The 17318-nt window shown below is 49.5% G+C and overlaps 2 protein-coding genes across 4 annotated transcripts in view; both read right to left on the reverse strand.

Annotated features, from left to right (window-relative positions):
* Positions 1-1654: 1654 nt before the first annotated feature.
* On the reverse strand, positions 1655-7580 carry shfl (shiftless antiviral inhibitor of ribosomal frameshifting). Of its 2 annotated transcripts, none has more exons than XM_048990720.1 (9): positions 7382-7580; positions 5943-6078; positions 5019-5059; positions 4590-4661; positions 3894-3935; positions 3552-3707; positions 3327-3430; positions 3032-3189; positions 1655-2059 (listed from the first exon to the last, which is right to left on the reverse strand). In XM_048990720.1, the coding sequence occupies exons 1-9, from the start codon at positions 7406-7408 to the stop codon at positions 1791-1793; spliced, it is 1005 nt and encodes a 334-aa protein (XP_048846677.1). In that variant the 5' UTR covers positions 7409-7580; the 3' UTR covers positions 1655-1790. The 2 variants fall into 2 exon arrangements, with proteins under 2 accessions (XP_048846677.1, XP_048846676.1); XM_048990719.1 differs by having other exon boundaries at positions 5010-5059; positions 7382-7578.
* Positions 7581-9182: 1602 nt separating this feature from the next.
* The window catches only part of notch3 (notch receptor 3), a 31778-nt gene continuing 23642 nt past the window's right edge, over positions 9183-17318 (reverse strand). For both annotated transcript variants that reach the window (XM_048990595.1, XM_048990596.1), the window contains 11 exons: positions 17135-17247; positions 16505-17025; positions 16097-16423; positions 15864-16006; positions 15460-15688; positions 15292-15382; positions 15024-15192; positions 14570-14874; positions 13998-14145; positions 13580-13677; positions 9183-13160 (listed from right to left, as the gene is read on the reverse strand). In XM_048990595.1, the coding sequence (XP_048846552.1) occupies positions 11724-13160; positions 13580-13677; positions 13998-14145; positions 14570-14874; positions 15024-15192; positions 15292-15382; positions 15460-15688; positions 15864-16006; positions 16097-16423; positions 16505-17025; positions 17135-17247 (3581 nt within the window). In that variant the 3' untranslated portion in view covers positions 9183-11723. The remainder of the gene's footprint in view (positions 13161-13579; positions 13678-13997; positions 14146-14569; positions 14875-15023; positions 15193-15291; positions 15383-15459; positions 15689-15863; positions 16007-16096; positions 16424-16504; positions 17026-17134; positions 17248-17318) is intronic.

The raw sequence follows: 17318 nt of genomic DNA on the forward strand, positions 1-17318 counted from the left end.
AGTGTGATGAATGGAATTCACGTAGGCCTAACCACAAATTGACCAATTGTACAGTTAGCCTGTTTAAAAACCATTTTAACGACGAAAAAGGTTGACTGTTTTGTACTCAGGAGTGCTGCTGGGAAGGTTGGAGATATTTTGACTGAACTGGATTTAGTGGTTTGTGGTGCGGGTTTGTATAGCTATAGTATAACTATCATTGCGATCATTCACACTGGTTCTACTCTGGTTTTTAAGTGCAAGAGTGGCTTTGTGAGGACAGGAAGCAAAAAAAAAAAAACTTAAGGCTTCTCTTGCAAAACAGAGATAGATGCTGAAATCAAACATACAGCGGATGTATTATTTTAACAGGTTATACTCAAATCTGGCCAAAGTCGTACTTACTCACTCACCGAATAATATTTACGTTACTAGGACCACAAACAGGACTCGCTTAACATTGTGTTGGGGGCAGTAAGGGCTTATGGAATTCTTAAAACAAATAAACTGGCGATACTGGTTTATTTACTCGCTGTGCAGGTTGACAGTTGGATAAATCATTAATTATTATTATTATTTTTTTAATCAAACTTCAATGAACTGGGCAACCCTGTTTTAACTTAACACAATCACAGTCGGATGTTAAATCTGGCCGTATACTTCTGACAAAATCGATGTTGTATGACATGTAATCACGGCGATCACTGTTTCGGCGCGCCGTCTGTCCAGGGTTCCCGATGTGAACTTTTTACGTTTCTTCTGATGTCCCCCATTGTCCTTGATTGGCAGACATAAATACGACACCGCAGTCTTATGCAGCGAAACCAAAAACAAATATGCAGTTAACAGAATGCTTTGCACAGCACTGTACTTTAAAGAGTATAAACTAATGTGCATTTCTGTAAGTGGTACATGTCATTACCGTGTAATGTTTGCTGTGGAATGCCTGTGTTTCGTTAGAGTATAACCGTGAATGTTGCCGTTTGAAGTATATGGCCAATACGGTTAAGTGTCACGGACACAAACTGACATGCAGGCAAATGGCCAGCTCACCGAAGTGATAGCGTATTGTCCATTTCTGTTGTAATCGCTATGCAAGAAGAGATGTCAACACAATTCCATTGTACTGAACTACAACGACAAAGCCCTCTTATCTTGTATGACTTTTTTATGAGACTAGGAACTCGTAGATTCCGAGTTGAAATGGAACGCACCTTAGCATTAGCAAACCTAGCTGACTAGTAACGTTACAACCAATGGCTGAATCTAAAACCGGCTCTCAATTCGTACAGAGCTGAAGTGTGGGTTTATATTGGCTTCCACAATAAAAAAAGGTGTTAAGGAGGTCAACAAGAGACATGCCGTTTACAAAATGTGTCAAGAATCTTGTAAGCACTTTTTTTTTTTTTTTACTGAAATTTGCTCCCATTCCACAAACGTAGTGCTATGATGTTGGAATGTTACAGGAACGGTGAAAAACGATAGCACTGATCCTACTGTTCTGATTGCATTAAGGAGGTTAATTTGATGGCATGTTCTTTATACTATGATAATTTTCCTTGAACCAGATTTTTTTTAAGTAGCAGCTATTGAATCGTAACCCCTATATCATAACTATCGTATCACCATATTCTCGCCAATACACAGCCCTAGCACACAGTACTGACACGGTTACTTAAGTACAACCCAATATTTATTGCTGGGTAGATAACATTTTTGGAATCTGGGTCCCCATGCCCAAGTGTGATCAGTTAGCAATTTAGGGTTAGGTCTCTGCACGGATCCATGCGCTCCCTTTCAAAACGGCACTTCTAGTCTTGGCTACTGCTGCTGCTGCTGGAGCTGCTGCGTGCCTCCGAACCGCTCGGGCCGCCCGAGCCGCTTTCTTCCTCGCCGTGCCGCTCCTCTTGGATGTCCTCCAGAAGGATCTCGTACAGGTCCATCAGGCTTCCCTGGCTCAAACAGGTGTTCACCGTCGAGCCTGAGCTGATGTGCACCTCGCTGGGGTTCACTATGCGTGGCTTTCGGTTCATCATGCGACTGCGTGGGTGGACGCACTCTGTACCCGGGACGTGGGGTTCTGGCGAAGTTCAGGAGAGACAAGATTAGATGGATTCACCTCCGAATCTTAAGATATTTTTTAATTAATCATAAGCAATGTGAGAATTGAGTTTTGGGTCACGGAGAACACGGTGAATTTCTTTGTGAGATGTTTGAGTGACACCTGCTGGCCATTATTAGCTATTCCTTTCCCATCTCTAGTCTTGGCACTCCCTTAGTGAGTGATCGCTTTCCAAATGACAGGTTTTAAAAATCCACGGTAGGAGGGACAATCAACAGAGCATGCATCAGGAAGTTGCTTTTAAAATGGAAAAGGAATATCTGATAGCACAGCCTCCCTATTGCACACGTCACCTTTTGACACGCCCACCTACCAAAACAGGTAGGTGCTGAGACTCACATCTGCATTAAAGTACCACCTTGCATAACTGTAACAAACACACAAGCTGCTCTCTCCATTGTCTGCAAATTATTCGGAACTACCTGTTTTACTACCTTAAATTACTGCTTTCCCGTTTTCCACTACTCTTGTAATTGTAATTGTAATTGCTACACCGGAAGACATGTCAACACAGTTCCACTGGACTGAATTATAATTACAAAGCTCTCATATCTTGCATCACCTGCAGGCAGCATTTCTGGTCAGCTGTCTGCATTGTGGTGTGGAGCATACCATTACTTACCCCATGCATGTTTACCCCAGTGTTTCATTCACTGCTAAAAAGTTAAGAATTTATTTATGCATGTGGAGAAGTTCCCTCTGTTTTAGTAGGATACTTAAAGGGAAATTGTATGTCCATTTTCAGATCAGAGAAATCCTTTGTTTTGAAACGTCCGTTGTAGTGGTCAGTCAAACACACGTTAGTGGCATAAATAATCAGCGATGCAAACCTGCCATTGATCATATTGCCCTAGTGACTTTAGCAGTGAGTGCTAAAGCATGTGTACACATGGCCTGGGTTAGCGTCCTGGGCGCTGTGTGTCTCCCTACCTTGTCTGTTGTAGCAGTCCTCAGCCAGGCAGCTGTGCTGGTTTGCCCTTCTGAAGCCCAGTCCTACGAGTCTTCGGCCGGGAGGCAGAATTCGCGTTGGGGTGACTAGAGAACGGCACGTGTAGCAAGGAGACCCCAAGTCCATCCGGCCGAAACCTCTGAAGAGAGTGCAGAGCGAACCATCACCAGAGGCTAGGAGTTACATATCATCTTCACGCTTTCAGCCAACAGCAGAGGGACTGATGTTGGTATGTTTGGGACATGATTGAGGGGGGGTGTGCATGGCGGACCCCACCTGAAGCTGCGCCCGCAGTTGCCGCATTGGAACTCGGCGAGGCCCCACATCCTGTCAGGCGGCACTGCGTCATATTTCCTCTTACACCTACGACAGCGGGACACCTGTGAAAGATTGGTGTTACTGAGGAAGACCTGTAACCTACAGGAGACTGCAGTGTTGGGTGCTCATTGCGAATGACGCATGGAATGCACAGGACGTGTGTGTTTGGGAGGGAAACTGCACCTTCTTCCTTTCAGGGACACGGCGCCACCAGTCAAAGTCACACGCCTGGCATGCGAACTGGCACAGAACCGAGATCATGAGGTTCTGCTGCGCGTTGTCAAACATGCGCAGGTTTTCTTGCGTCAGAGGCAGAGTCCGGAGCTGCTCAGCCACATCCTGAAGGGCAGAGGCTCAGTTCACTCTCAACCTAACTTATCCTGTACAAAGCTTAAATCCTGTCAAGTTTATTTTTCTCTCTGATATAGCAGTGGGCCACCCTCACTCGTTTACTCTCGTCATTCCTTAATGCCCATAAATGAGTCCGACTCAATCACTGGTTTTCTCTTATAAGGATTTCCTTACGTTGATATCACGGTCCTCTCGTGGCGCTCTCCTTGGTCGGGGCTGTAGCAGAGACAAAGAAATTTTCGAAGAATGTCAAAGGTAAAAGCAAAAGTAGCAGAAGGAGAGGGTTCATTATTCCTCATAAACCAGCATCCTGCAGGTTCCTGGCCGTTTTTACCAGCCCCTTATGTGCACGTGGAACCACAGGTGCGGTGATTTTGGATTAAAAAAAAAAATGAACCAGCAAAACCATGAACCTTTTTTTTTAAAAAAAAATTGGTCACATGACTGATCCTCATCCACTCATACGTCTGCTTTTCAGATTATCGCTATAAATCCAGGAGACCCCAGAGATTCCCTACTGGGAACCAACTAGCTATAAGTGCTGCTAGGTTAACCTACCAATAACAGAGCCAAGACTAGTGTGGGGGATCTGTATTAATTAATAACCGATACAACGATTAACAATCATATTTTTAAGCAAGAGGCTGAATATTCTATTGAGTGATAATTAGAGTTGCAAAAATCTAGGAATTTTCTCATTAATTCCCGCATATTCCCATTAATTCCCATGGAAAGTTTCCAGAAATGTTCCGCCCCTTTGCAACCCTATAATGTCCTTTTATTTGGGCTGTAACGAGTGACAAACACTGGGTTTCGGTTTGGCCTAAGACAAACTTGTTTATAAGGAAAAACGTGGTGATCTTGACATACCCGCGGTTGCCGCGGCTGTGGTTGGTCTTGACCTCCCGCCTGCTCTTCAGCCTCGAGTCTCTCGACAACGTTCTGAAGGAGACAGAGGTTAGACGTCAGTGGCTAGGGGATGCAATAGGACCTGAGGCCCCTTGGCAAAGCACAATGAGACCCCTCTGAAAACCTGCGTTAACCCAGCAAGGTTTTTATGTTCGGGAAAAAAATTATTCAGGTTTAACTGCACTGGGCAGAGTAAAGGGATGGGGATGGAGTTTAGAGCTGCTACCTGGGATGTTTCATTTAGGATGACAAAGTACTTCAAGACCGGAGCACAGACTTCAATAATAAAGCGTGCTAGACATTCATTGAAGAAAGACCTGCTGACCCAGTGATACACACAAAAATAAACATAGCCCCCCACGTGCAGCATTACAGCATTACCCTGGCCACCTCATCGTTCTGCAGATTTTCCCGGTCCTCGTCATCCAGGTCTGTGCCAGTGTGGGGAAGCAGAGGGGGACAAATCACAGATAGGAGGTTTACACATTCGCGTCAACCATTTTATGGTCTTTCCCTTAAGAGATAGAGAGAGATCCTCTATTGTCACTGCATATTAATATACAACGAAATTCAGTTTGAAACAGACCACTGAACGTAGCAGTTCAAAACGGCATGAATAATTTGAAATAAGAATAAAAGCACGCGAGTTAGTAAAATGCGCATTGCACCACATCCCTGAAGTGCATAGTCCATATCAGTGACATCACCATGGAACAACATCTCATATCTTAAAAGTCCAAAGGATGAGTTGAGTTGATCTGTGAGGGAGATATCAGAGGAGGAGGGAGGGTTGATGTTTGGCTTGTAATCAGTGAGTTTCCTGATGCCACGTCAGATACAGCAGTATGGAGGTTCAAAATAAGGATTTATAAACCTCAGAACTTATGCCAATCTTTCTAAATGACTTTTTTTTTTTTTTACCAGTTATAACCAAAGTAACTCCTCTCTGGTCCTGCAGGTGGATATTTCTGATGGGCAGAAGTGGATTTTTAGGTCCAGAGAGCTCAAATCTAGACCAAGATTTAGTTTCAAACAACCAGTTGAGTATAAAATGTCACAGTCACAGAGTCCTCAGCTGCTGCTTGAAACAAAATCCTGGTCTGGATTTGTACTCTCTGGACCTGATCCATCCACTGATGAAGGGTGAAATGGTGGAGAGCAACTCACCTGACTAAAGGGTGAATTCGCAGCCCAGCTTATATGAGTGTCAGACATATAACAACCCACACCCTCAGACTGGAGCATCACATCACTCCAGTGCCCCCACTGGGTGGCGTACGCCAATGCGAATCATTGCCACTTCAGTCCCCTCACCTCTATCCTTCATTAAGATGATGTCCATGGCGACCACGCGATGGTTGTTGCCATAGCGTCGCATGAGTATGGTTGCCTTGTCGATGGCGATCTTCCCGTGAAACTTCTCCCTGAGTCGCCTGACATTCTTCTCCAGCTGGGTGACACAGAGATCACATTGCGTATTAAGTGATTGCACCCCGTGTATTGGAACGTATACACTATACTATATGCAAAAAAATAGCAGATACCAGATATTCAGCTGGTTGGCCACACCAGGCCACAACAAGCAGCGTAGAAAACACCTTTTAAAGTTAGTCTTTTTAAATCTGAGTGGGCCTGTATTCTGTCTGTCACATTAGTGATGTGATTGAGGGTGCTGCCTTTGACGTGGAGTTTATGTTGCGGATAATATGACTCGTTTAACGTTCTCTGTTATACAGAGCGATCTAGCTGGGCAACACACACTGTCAGAAAAGAATACCAGTTTGTACCTTTGCTTGTCACTGCAGCTGTACCCTCAAGGGTCTGCCAGTTGTACCCTAGTTGTAGGTAAATGACCTTTTGGTATAATTTAAGGTACAAGACATGAACTTTGAGGAATATCCCCAAGGTACAAACAACATTAATGTAACTCCAATGGTAGATAATGTTCCTCATAGTCAATTTCTGTGTCTTAAAAGGTACATTTACCCTTGAGGGTACAGTGACAAGCAAAGGTACAAATTGGTAGCCTTTTTATTAGCGAATATATAATGTAAATATGCCCAGGATCTACACTACACGCTGGGACATTATTACTAACACATACACGCAAGCAAAACACGGCAGCGGGTTTCACATCTACAAACAAGCTGGGCGCACAAACGCAGGATACACAGATCCTGGGTGATACCCCTGCTGGCTCTGCTGAACTTTGAAAAGTGATAATCCTCCGCCATCGCGTCATGGACAGACCTGTGTTATTTACGGCCACTTCGATCGTTAGACATGGAGTGGTGCAATTTATCAGAGTCCAAAAGAAGCGGCGCCAAAGGAATACGCCCACGTTTATGCCTTGGTATAAAATCTAATGTCGTTTAAGGTGAATGTAGCGGTATGTGAAGATCCTCTGAACGTCGGCGTGATGCAGTATAGCTTCGGTTACTTCTGACTGCTGTCATCAGCGTTTCTCGTTTTAAGAGACCGCGAAACGCATGGGTGGTTTCCAGGGTTGGTAAGCGGTCTGGGTAACGGACGAAAGTCGGCGCTCGGGACGTTGCGCAAAATGACTTTGCGAGAATGAAAGTTAGAATAAATGGAAGTAATAAAGCAGATGTTTTTGATGAGGAATCGGATCGAGGAAATTAGAGAACTTCCGTATTAACAATAATGCATATTCATGAATATTGATCCTCTTTGCCACACAACGTAGCACAAATTACAAGCATAAAAAACGGAACGCAAAAAAATGACTCTACCTCCACCTCTTCTCGTAGTCGGTTCATTTCTTGCTTTGGCTACACTTGTTATCTTTATAAGTGGCTCTTCTTCTTTGCTCTTCTTTATAGCAATACGTGGAAAAAGAGCGCAGCTTCATTTGCTTGTCTCGATTTCCTGCTTGAAGCTCTGTGTACGCGACGCCTGTTTTCTCTTGGATTACTTTACTTTCAGTTTATTATGTAAACGATTTCTCTACCTGCCAGCTGGCGGCGCCATAACGTCTCGGAAATAAATTAGAAGTGTATTTCTGATGTATTCGGGAGATATGTCTTAACAGAATTAATTTACTTTTAGTTTCAACGAAGTACTGCTTTAAAGCATGTACTTTACTTTTTTAATTGAATGAGTTAAATAGGCCTGCATTTAAAACAATAAGCTAACGTACAATGTTCCGTAACTCGTTTTGCAATTAGGTGTGGGACCATAAACTTGTTTCTGGAATATTTCTGGCCAACAAAATGAGGGAAAAGTTAGGAAAACCTGCAGTTCAAGCTGGAGCGGCTGCGGTGCAGGTGTCTATAGGGTATCTGGTTTCTAAATCTGTGCTGTAATGTGCCAGATGGACGCTGTGATGGATGTTATACAAAGAGCATTAATTGTTGCGCAGTTTATAGCATTACAGCTGAATGCACATTTAACTTTCTATAACTGTGAGGCCGATTACCAAGCCACCAGTGTGTGTCGTAGGTGGCCCGACGCGTTGTTTCTGTTCCCGACAAAGCAAATAGGATTATGGGATGATCTCGGGATTTCGCTTTAGGGCAGGGACCCCCGCAGACCTGTCAGCCGAGTTTATATTAAGCACAGGCATAGAGGCTCAGTTAATTGTCATGCTGGATGCTAGCATAACGCTGGTCACTTTTAATCCATAAACGACACACAGGCGTGATCGTGTGTTAAATGTCATCTTCAATTAACTGAGACCTCCCGCAACATCCCTGCGTTTCAGATATAGGCCTGAAACCAGTATAGGGACAACAAAATACGCTATAGATGAAGGTTGCTCGCATGTTTAGAGACACTTTGTGGCGACATTTATTAACACAAGCAGCAATTGCTTTATTTATCCCTTTGTGTCTGTTTCACCCTTTAGCAAAATTCGAGATCGAAATTGAAAGGCGACATCAGCAGGAAATGGCGCGCATCACCTTGGCAACCGGTTGTTATTGGACCGTCCTGCACAACTCACTCGGTCAGGTCAGTGACACGTTACTTACAACGCTGTCACTGCGGAATAGACGTGATGCACAAAAATGGAAGAACTGCTCAGTAATCTGACTCTACACTGACTTTTTTGTACTTTATTATAGTGCCTACAAAAGTCTATCACGGCGTTCATGAAGGTATCCCTTAGAGGTGCAGATATTTGTGGACAGAATAGCGTTTTGCTGACATCACGTCTGATAAGCGAGTGTTTCCCAAACCAGTGCTCAGGGCACACTAGGCAGATCCACATTCTTTGTTTTAGCCCAGTTCCAAGAATAGCTGAACCAAGTAAATAGAAGCTCTAAAAACCTTACAGGTGTGCTAGGAACTGGAATAAAACGAAAATGTGGATCCATGTTGTATACCCTGAGTACTGATATCACCTCCATGTTATTCTGTCCACAAATATCTGCACCTCTAATGGACTAGGATCAAGATATAGTGGGTGTGTGGAAACGAGGCAGAAGACTCTGGTCTGGTCCAAGGGAGTAAAAGCACAGGACAGCAGGGTGTCCATAGGCAGCCAAACGGATCGTATCCCACAATCCCACAGCACACGAGGACACAAAAGACTGCAGTTACCTACATTTTATTAGAAGTAATTTATTTTACAACTTGTCTGTTGCAAACAAACAGTAAAGATGAGCTCCTGTACAATGATTTTAAACTACTTTTAAACAAGTATAAGAATTAATAATAACCGTAAAAAAAAAATCTAAGTGTTTCTAGTAATACAGGAACAAACAAGTATTGGCCTTATTCTGTCTGAAAACAACGCTAACGTTTGTTCTTTTTGTCGTTTTGTGTTTTTTTTTTTTAGTACATACTCATTTTAGAAACATAAGACATTTGAAGCAGACAATCCCACTTCAAACAAACACTATTTACAAGCAGAAAATCGAGTTTCTCGACATGCACAGTGTAGCGATGGAATGACAAATGAAGAGCAAGTTAAAAAAAACAAAAAACAAAACTGCATTTGCGTGTCTGTACACCGCTGGTGCACATGGCAGTCCTTTGCTTATCTCTGGTTTTCCCGGTGGGGAAAGAAAAAACCACACAATGCACTTTAAAGACACCCAGCCCTGGTGTGGCAGGACCGAGGCACTGAGCTGGCCACGCACTCAAAGGGGGTGTCCTGTCTGCAAACGGTTACAACCCCTCAGCCCCTAGGCCGATTCCGTGGTGAGGATTCAGACCGCTTGTGGGCTATCAAATGACCCCTAGCAGTGGAGAGGAATGGGAAACTAACAGCGGGATCACGTATTGTTACAGTAGGCGGGCTGGTGGATGGGGAAGTACAAGAAGAAGAACAATGGTGTGGGAGGCCCCGCCCATTCTCCGAAGGACCATGGGATTGGCTGCCGGAGAGAGAGAGACTCAAATGATAATGATGTATGACACTACATAGTAGTGTTAGCTCTGCCCCCAGCTTCTGACATAACCCCCCCCCAGCAGAAATGCCTCCATCCCTTCTGCCAGGTGTCACATGGGCAGAGCCACTACATGCCTCAACAGGAAGTGAGGCGATGAGATGAGGCGGGAGGCGGGGGCTCCTTTAGAGGGAGTGGTGATTTCGGCAGCAACTGTGAGGAAGTGAGCTCTGATTTAGATGAGGTCAGTAGCAGACGGCCGGGAATGTGTCCCCAGCAATGACATGGCGGCTTGATGGGGGGGGGGGGTGTGTATGGTTTACTGTCCCAGTGCTGCCACCATAGCCCAGCTACATTTCACTAAAGCGCAACACAAGGAGTCTGTGGGACCTACAGACCGGAATGTCTGTGTGACAGAAAGCAGCAGCTGGTAAACATAGCTTTGATCGCCATGGCGACGCCGTCCATGGCCTCAAACAAACAAAACAAAACAAAAAAATTCAAACACGTCCAAAGGAAAAAAAAAAAACGTAAATCAGGCAGTGAAATGCAAACCACAAAGGTAGACTGACAGCTGGAAAACTGGTATTTAATAATGGAGTAAATGCCCTTAGCCAGTAGACTAACTTACCATGGCTGGGATACTGGGGCAGAAGAGGTTCATCCCACCTGGACGGGGGAGGGGGGGGGTCTAGAGCAGCCAGTGAGAAACCCCTAATTGTGTGGTTCATCCCCATACCAAACAGTGAACAGCTGTTTTGCTAATACTCACGCTAATATTGAAATGGCCTGTTGACCGTTTGCTATCACAGCCGTCAGCCGCCCCCCTCCCCCACCCCGCACACCCAGCAAGTGCTTCAGAAATGCCCCCTACATCCATACAAACAAATAATACCTATCTGGAATGTTCATTTTAAAAGATCCTCCTCTGATCAGTACAAAACCCTACTGTTGGCCATTTTTAAGTCTATGTGTTACATCAAGCTACTGTTGTTGTCTGTTTGGCCTAAATAAATACTTAAAGAAATTAATCAGTCAAAACTGGCAAATGATCTCCCTCATTCTGACACATTTTTAGCTTGAATTAGCAGGAGAGGACAAGCCTTTGTAATAGTCTCCACTCTAAATGTTGACCGTATACCGTTTTATTTGACGAGTTCTGGATTGGGATGGAGCGCAGACCAATCGGTGTTGAGCGTGTTGCGATTTGATGAGTGGCGTTCAGCTGTATGGGGGGTTCGGTCCGCATTTGAAGGAGAGATTTCTCTGAAAGAGGGAGCAGGCGTCTGAAATGTACTCGGGAGAAACGATCGAAGAGGAATAAATAAAAATGACGCGGGAGGAATTTCCCGCAATAGTTGGCTTTTCTCTTCATCTACTTTTTAAAAGTTTGTTAGTTTCAGGAAAACCTCCCCTGCCTTTGAAATTAAAGACTTCAAATTTCTTCATATACTTTTTTTTTCTATTACAAAAAGTCCATTTTGACAGAATAAGTCTTACTTCATTAAATTGTCTTCTTTTTAAGACAACAGACATTTTCCTTTACTAATTTTACCTCCTGTTCGCTTGCAAAGCCAAGCTAACAGTTCATTGGATAATACAGTCAATCCGAATCCAAACAAAATCTTGGAAAGGGGGTGACAGATTTATATTCATTAAAAAAAATGACAACTCCTACAGTGAGCTGTGATTTTTTTTTCTTTTTCTTCCCCACACAGGTCCTCATGGTCCAGTGGCGACTTCACGCAAACACCTGCATCTTGCTGTTGGACTCCTGGACGTGTGGGATCTGTGTCTGGGCGGGAGCAGCCACGGCCGGGCTGGGGGTGGAGTCTGACCAGTCGGACACGCAGTGCGGGGAGGGGCTGGACCAGGGCTCGGGGGACTCGGGTGACGGCGTCAGGTATGGGTGCTCGTTGGGCAGGTGGAGGTAATGCTTGGGCGTGGCATCCAGGGCGGAGCTGTAGCTGTGCTGAGAAGGTGGAGTCGGGTAGTCCTCCAGGCCCGCCCCGCTGCTGGCATTGGCACTTGGAGCCTGCGGGGGTGGAGGTTGCGGGGTTGGGGCTTGAGGTTGCTCAGGCTGTGGGGGCGGAGCCTGGGCGGGCTGCTGTTTGAAGAAGGGCGGGGGCGGAGCCTGCTGAGGAGTGGGTGGGGTCGGCGTGCCCATGCGGGTCATGCTCTGCTGGCTGGCCAGACTGTGCTGCTCGGCGATGGAGGGCAGCTTGACGGGGCTCAGCGACTGTGGCGGGGACACAGGCGTGGGCTGCAGTAGGGCCTGTTGGGAGCCGTGGAACAACCGCTGCTGGTGCAGGAGGGCGGCCTGCTGCTGCTGCAGGGCTGAGCCCTGGGGGGCCACGCCAGCCTGGGTGCTGGTGGGAGGGTGCACCAGGCCCACGACCTGCTGGCCGCACTGGGAGGTGGTGGGCACACGGGCGTGCCAGTCAAAGGGCACGCTGACCGGGCTCACCATGCCCAGGTTGAGCCCCAGCTGGGTGGCGTTCAGCACGTAGCCTGGGGGGCCGGGGGCCACTGAGGGCATGGGGATGCGTCCCATGGAGAGCGCGCTGTCGGCAAGGTCGCCCAGCTGCGCCATGGAGACAGCGAAGGGGCCGCCCGCTGCGTCCAGCAGCCCATGCACCATGGGGGTGCCGGGCATCGACACGGAGGGGTGGAAGAGGCCCGGGGAGGGCATGGCAGCCGGGGAGGCGGGGTTGGTGACGTAGCCGGCATTGCTGGCGCCGCCGCGTGGCGAGTCCAGTGAGTCGACAGGGGACAGTGTGACTGAGCTCTCCAGCAGTGAGCTCTGCATATCCAGCGTCAGCTTCCGGTTCCGTGCCTTACCCGCATCCTTCAGCCCGCCCTGTGGCCCCACCAGCCCTGCCCCCTTGGCCCCTGGCGGCCGCCGGCCCTTCTTGCCCTGCGGCGTGGGCTTGAGGCCGGAAGCAAAGGCGCCGGGCGGGCACATGAGTGGCGAGAGTGCGTGCGCCCCCTGTGGGCTGCGGACGGTGTTGTACTCGTCCAGCAGCTGCACGATGTCGTGGTGCATGCGCTCCTGCGCGATGTCGCGCGGCAGCCGGTCCATGTGATCCGTGATCTCGCGGTTGGCGAAATGGGCCAGCAGGATGCGCACGGCCTCACAGCTGCCCTCCCGTGCCGCGAGGAACAGTGGCGTCTCTTCCTGTGGGGAGGGGGGCACAAACTATTATATATACATCCTGAATATGTGACCCCGTGTTCTTCGAGCAAAGAAAACATCTTTTCCTCCGCCCCAAGTAGCTTAGCACCAAATACTAATTAATCATCGTGTGGCTAAGGTTAGGATGCTGTGTCTATCACTGGAATGTTGCTGGTTCTAATCCTGTGTAGTTGGCGGAGTGATTTCACCTTTGGGCCTGTGATCAAGGCCCTAACTGATCTGATCCTGCTCTCAACTGTACATTGCTTTGAATAAAAATAACTTGTTTGTAAATAAAAAAGAGCAAAAGAACAGGATGAGCTCTCGTCGTCTGAAGTCCTTCTCGTGTATCGCCACCATCTGCTAAAAACTGCGCTTTATGTGCTCTCGGCCCGGGTGTGGGGATGAGGTGCTCTCAGTACCTTGAGGTCCTGCATGTCCTTGTTGGCACCGTTCTTCAGCAGGGCCACCGTCGCCTCCACGTTGTTGACAGCAGCCGCCCAGTGTAAGGCCGATTTACCTGCAGCAGGGGCCGGCGGACATGACGGTTAGATTGGCCGAAATTCCGCCACACCGCCATTGGCTAGGAATTAATGTCTGCCTTTGAGGATAACGAGACTACTGACTTCTGATGAAAAGCTAGCGGCCCACTCTCGTGTTAAAGCAGTCACCTCTTCTACACTCCCGTTTGTACCAGTGGTTACAGCCACTAAGTTCCCATACTCCCCACCAATCAAAACACCTGGCTTTTGATGATACACCCAGTCACCCTGCTCTCCCCCCCCCCCCCCCAGCTGTCACAAGCCCCTCAGGATGTGGCCTATGGGATGCCCCACCCACCAAGCTCGTCCACAGCATTGACGTCGGCGTGGCAGGTGATGAGCTCCTCCACCATGCCCTCGACGGCCAGCCGGGCAGCCAAGACCAGAGCCGTCGAGCCGTCGTACATGCGGGCGTCCAGGTCGGTGGCCCGATTGCGGATCAGAATCTGAAAGCACATCAGATCCACTTAATAAATGCAGTGTTTCCCCTACCATTATATTAGGGGGGCGCCCCGCCCCCCTAACAGCACATCCCGCCCCCCCCCCTTGAAGGTCAAGTTAATTTTATTTTCTATATAGCGCCAGACCACAACCAGAAGTCATTTATGGTTACCTTCCCATAGAACAGGTCTATACATCGTCCTTTTATTAAACAAACTAAATAGCCTTTTGTTATTTATCTTATTTACACAACAGCTTGTCATTGTTGTCTCTGCGCGGTCACGCATTTACAATTCTCCTCCGCTCCCTGTATCGCGCGTGGCGGAGCTCCGCCCCGATGCGCGCGCACAGACACCAGCGGATGGAGAGCGCGCATCGGAAAGCATGTTGTGTCAGCCGCCTGAAAAGCAGACAAAAATATCTGCCCACCTGGAAGACGCCCTGTGCGTCCGCGGCCACGGCAGCATGCAGCGGCGAGCGGCCCGTGTTGTCCTGCGCATTGGCGTCGGCTCCGGCGTCCAGCAGCCTCTTGGCGGCGTCGGCGCGGGCGTAGCGGGCGGCCAGATGGAGCGCCGTCTCTCCGGTGCGGTCCGTCTGCGCGGCAAGCGAAGCGCCTTGGTAGATCAGGTCCGAGATAATGTTGGCTGATGACTCCTCGGCGTCCTCCTCCTCCGCCACGTCCGTCTCCAGCCCCCCGCCACAGAAGGATGCCAACATCAGGGGAGTGAAGCCGTCTGCAGGGGATATCAGGCGCCAGCCAATTAAAAGCTTTGCTTTATAACATGTAATCCACTGTGACATGAGACTGAAGATCACCCAATCAGAAACAACTTTACGACCTACGTGTCAGTCAGATTAAAAACGAGCGCCCTCCCCCACGCACCTGGGCCCCTGACATTGACGTCCATGCAGTCGCTGTCAAACTCTCCCTGGGGAGGCGTGAGTGCCATGGAAGGAGGCATGCGGATATCGGCGGCTGCTAGGTGATGCTGGGTCCAGCGGCGGCAGTCCACGGCGTCCTCGCTGTCCGACATGACACTGGGCTCCTCCACCTATGCGAAGATGCAGTGAGCGATTTGCACAGGTGCACCAGGCGCGCATGAGGGCGCCGTGACCATGAGCATCGCCGACGGGAGTGAGGAATGCCCCACCTTCAGCCTCTTCGCCTCGGGGCAGTCTGTATCCAGCCACTGGTCGTTGTGGTCTCCTAGCAGGGACTCCTCCACAGTCTTGGGAATGTGTCTGTGGGAACACATGCTTTTAGTGCCCCGCTCCGATGCGGAGTGCATGCGTGCGTGCATGCGGCCACCTCCACTCACTTCATGCCCAGGGCATCCTGGCCCACTGGCTCCCTGCGGCTCTTGTTGCTGGCCGCCTCCTTCTTGAGCAGGAAGCCCTCGGGGAACCACAGCGTGCTGTGCTCCCGCTTGCGCCGGGCGATCAACATGCCCAGCACTAGGATGACCAGCAGGAAGAGCGCCGCCACGCCCACCAGCAGCAACTTGCCCCACTCTGGCACTTCCGTGGGAGGGTGGGGCAGTTTCTCACCTGTTGCGGGGGGGAGGTAGATGAGAACCACAGGACGCCTAACTGCCACTACTTTACTGACTTTCGTTTTTTTATGTGCAGTCATGTATGTGCTGCCCCCTTGTGGTGCTTGCACTACACTACGTCCAAATCCCACTAACATGCCTGTGAAGCAATAATGATCAGCGGTACTCACTGCGGACTTCTTTGATGGGGTAGGGCAGCCGCAGCATGTCCACCGCGGACAGTGCCCCCAGGTACTCTGCGGCGTTGTTGGCTGTGGGGAAGCAGCTGTCCTGTGTACATAGCCTGTTATCGATCTCCAGGTACACGATGGACCTGTAGGGGGCAGCGTGGAGCACAAAGGGTGTCATTATTGTAGAGTTTATCGGTGAAGAGCGGCACCCCTGTTTGGGCATACCCACTTACCCGATGACTTCCTCGTGAGAAGTGAGTTCGCGTTTCAGGCGGGGGCCCTGGCGTGTATACGGCCGGATCATGGCCTCGCCGTTGCGGTCGAGGCGGAAGCGCAACGTTGTGCGCAGGATGGAGCTGAGGCGTTGCAGGAAGGCGGTGCCGGTCCGGAGCAGCTCCTCCGGTGGAAGCAGAACCACAATAACCAGGACGTCGTCGGCCAAATGTTCGGGAACCTTCTCGGCGCAGTCCAGCCCGTCCCAGCCACACTCCTCTGTGTTGCAGCCTTGATCGCAGCGGCCATCGCCGTAGTGGTCGATACAGTAAGCCTCGTAGATGGGGCTGAGGGGGGAGGGGACAGAGGGGCGTAAGCACCACACCTCTGGGCCAAAAGATAGATGGAGAGGAAGATGAGGAACTCACTTGCATGTCCTGGGTCTGTTGTTGCAGGCGAAGTTGTCAAAGAGACACTCAGGTCGATTGCAGGCCTCATCGCATTGGCTGTTGTTGAAGACGTGCCAGCACTGCGGGTCGTCGCATTTGGCCCAGGGGTTGATGGCCAGGGAGCAGTCGCCGTCGTCCCACTTGCAGGGGTAGGTGTTGCACTCCTTGTCGCAGACCCCATCATTGGCTTTGCCGTGGCAGTCGGGCAGCGGACACACGGGTTTGGGCTCCACAGGCAGCTCGCAGCGTTTGCCCGCCCAGCCGGTGGGGCACTGGCAACGGAAGTAGGGGAAGCTAGAGTCCTCGGCGCAGACGCCGCCGTTGCGGCACGGCTGGGAGGAGCAGCTGTCGGAGCTGCGAAGCTGGCAGTCGGGCCCGGTGAAGCCCGGGTGGCAGGTGCAGAGCGGGCCGCGAGGAGTCAGCACGCAGCTGCCGCCATTGTAGCAGGACAGCTCCCGGCATGACAGTGGGCTGCGCTCGCAGTTAAGCCCTGTGTAGCCCTGGGGGGCGGACATGACAGGGACATCCTCAGAGACAGAGTAGAGGTGGACCAATCGAACGCGCCGAAGAGGGTCAGCTGATCATGTCAGAGGGGTGAAGTGTACTCACAGGCTGACAGGTGCAGGTGTACCCCAGGGTACTGCTTGGGGACAGGGAGCAGAAGCCCTCGTTCTGGCAAGGTTGAGACTCACAGACGCTGAATCTGCTCTGACACCTTCGACCTGCGGAGGACACCGGAGGTGAGCGAGGTGGTGAGGACGCCCCCTGGTGGCCACAGACAGTGGCGCATACA

The sequence above is a fragment of the Brienomyrus brachyistius genome, chromosome 22 (genome assembly GCF_023856365.1).
Source record: "Brienomyrus brachyistius isolate T26 chromosome 22, BBRACH_0.4, whole genome shotgun sequence".
NCBI lineage: Eukaryota > Metazoa > Chordata > Actinopteri > Osteoglossiformes > Mormyridae > Brienomyrus > Brienomyrus brachyistius.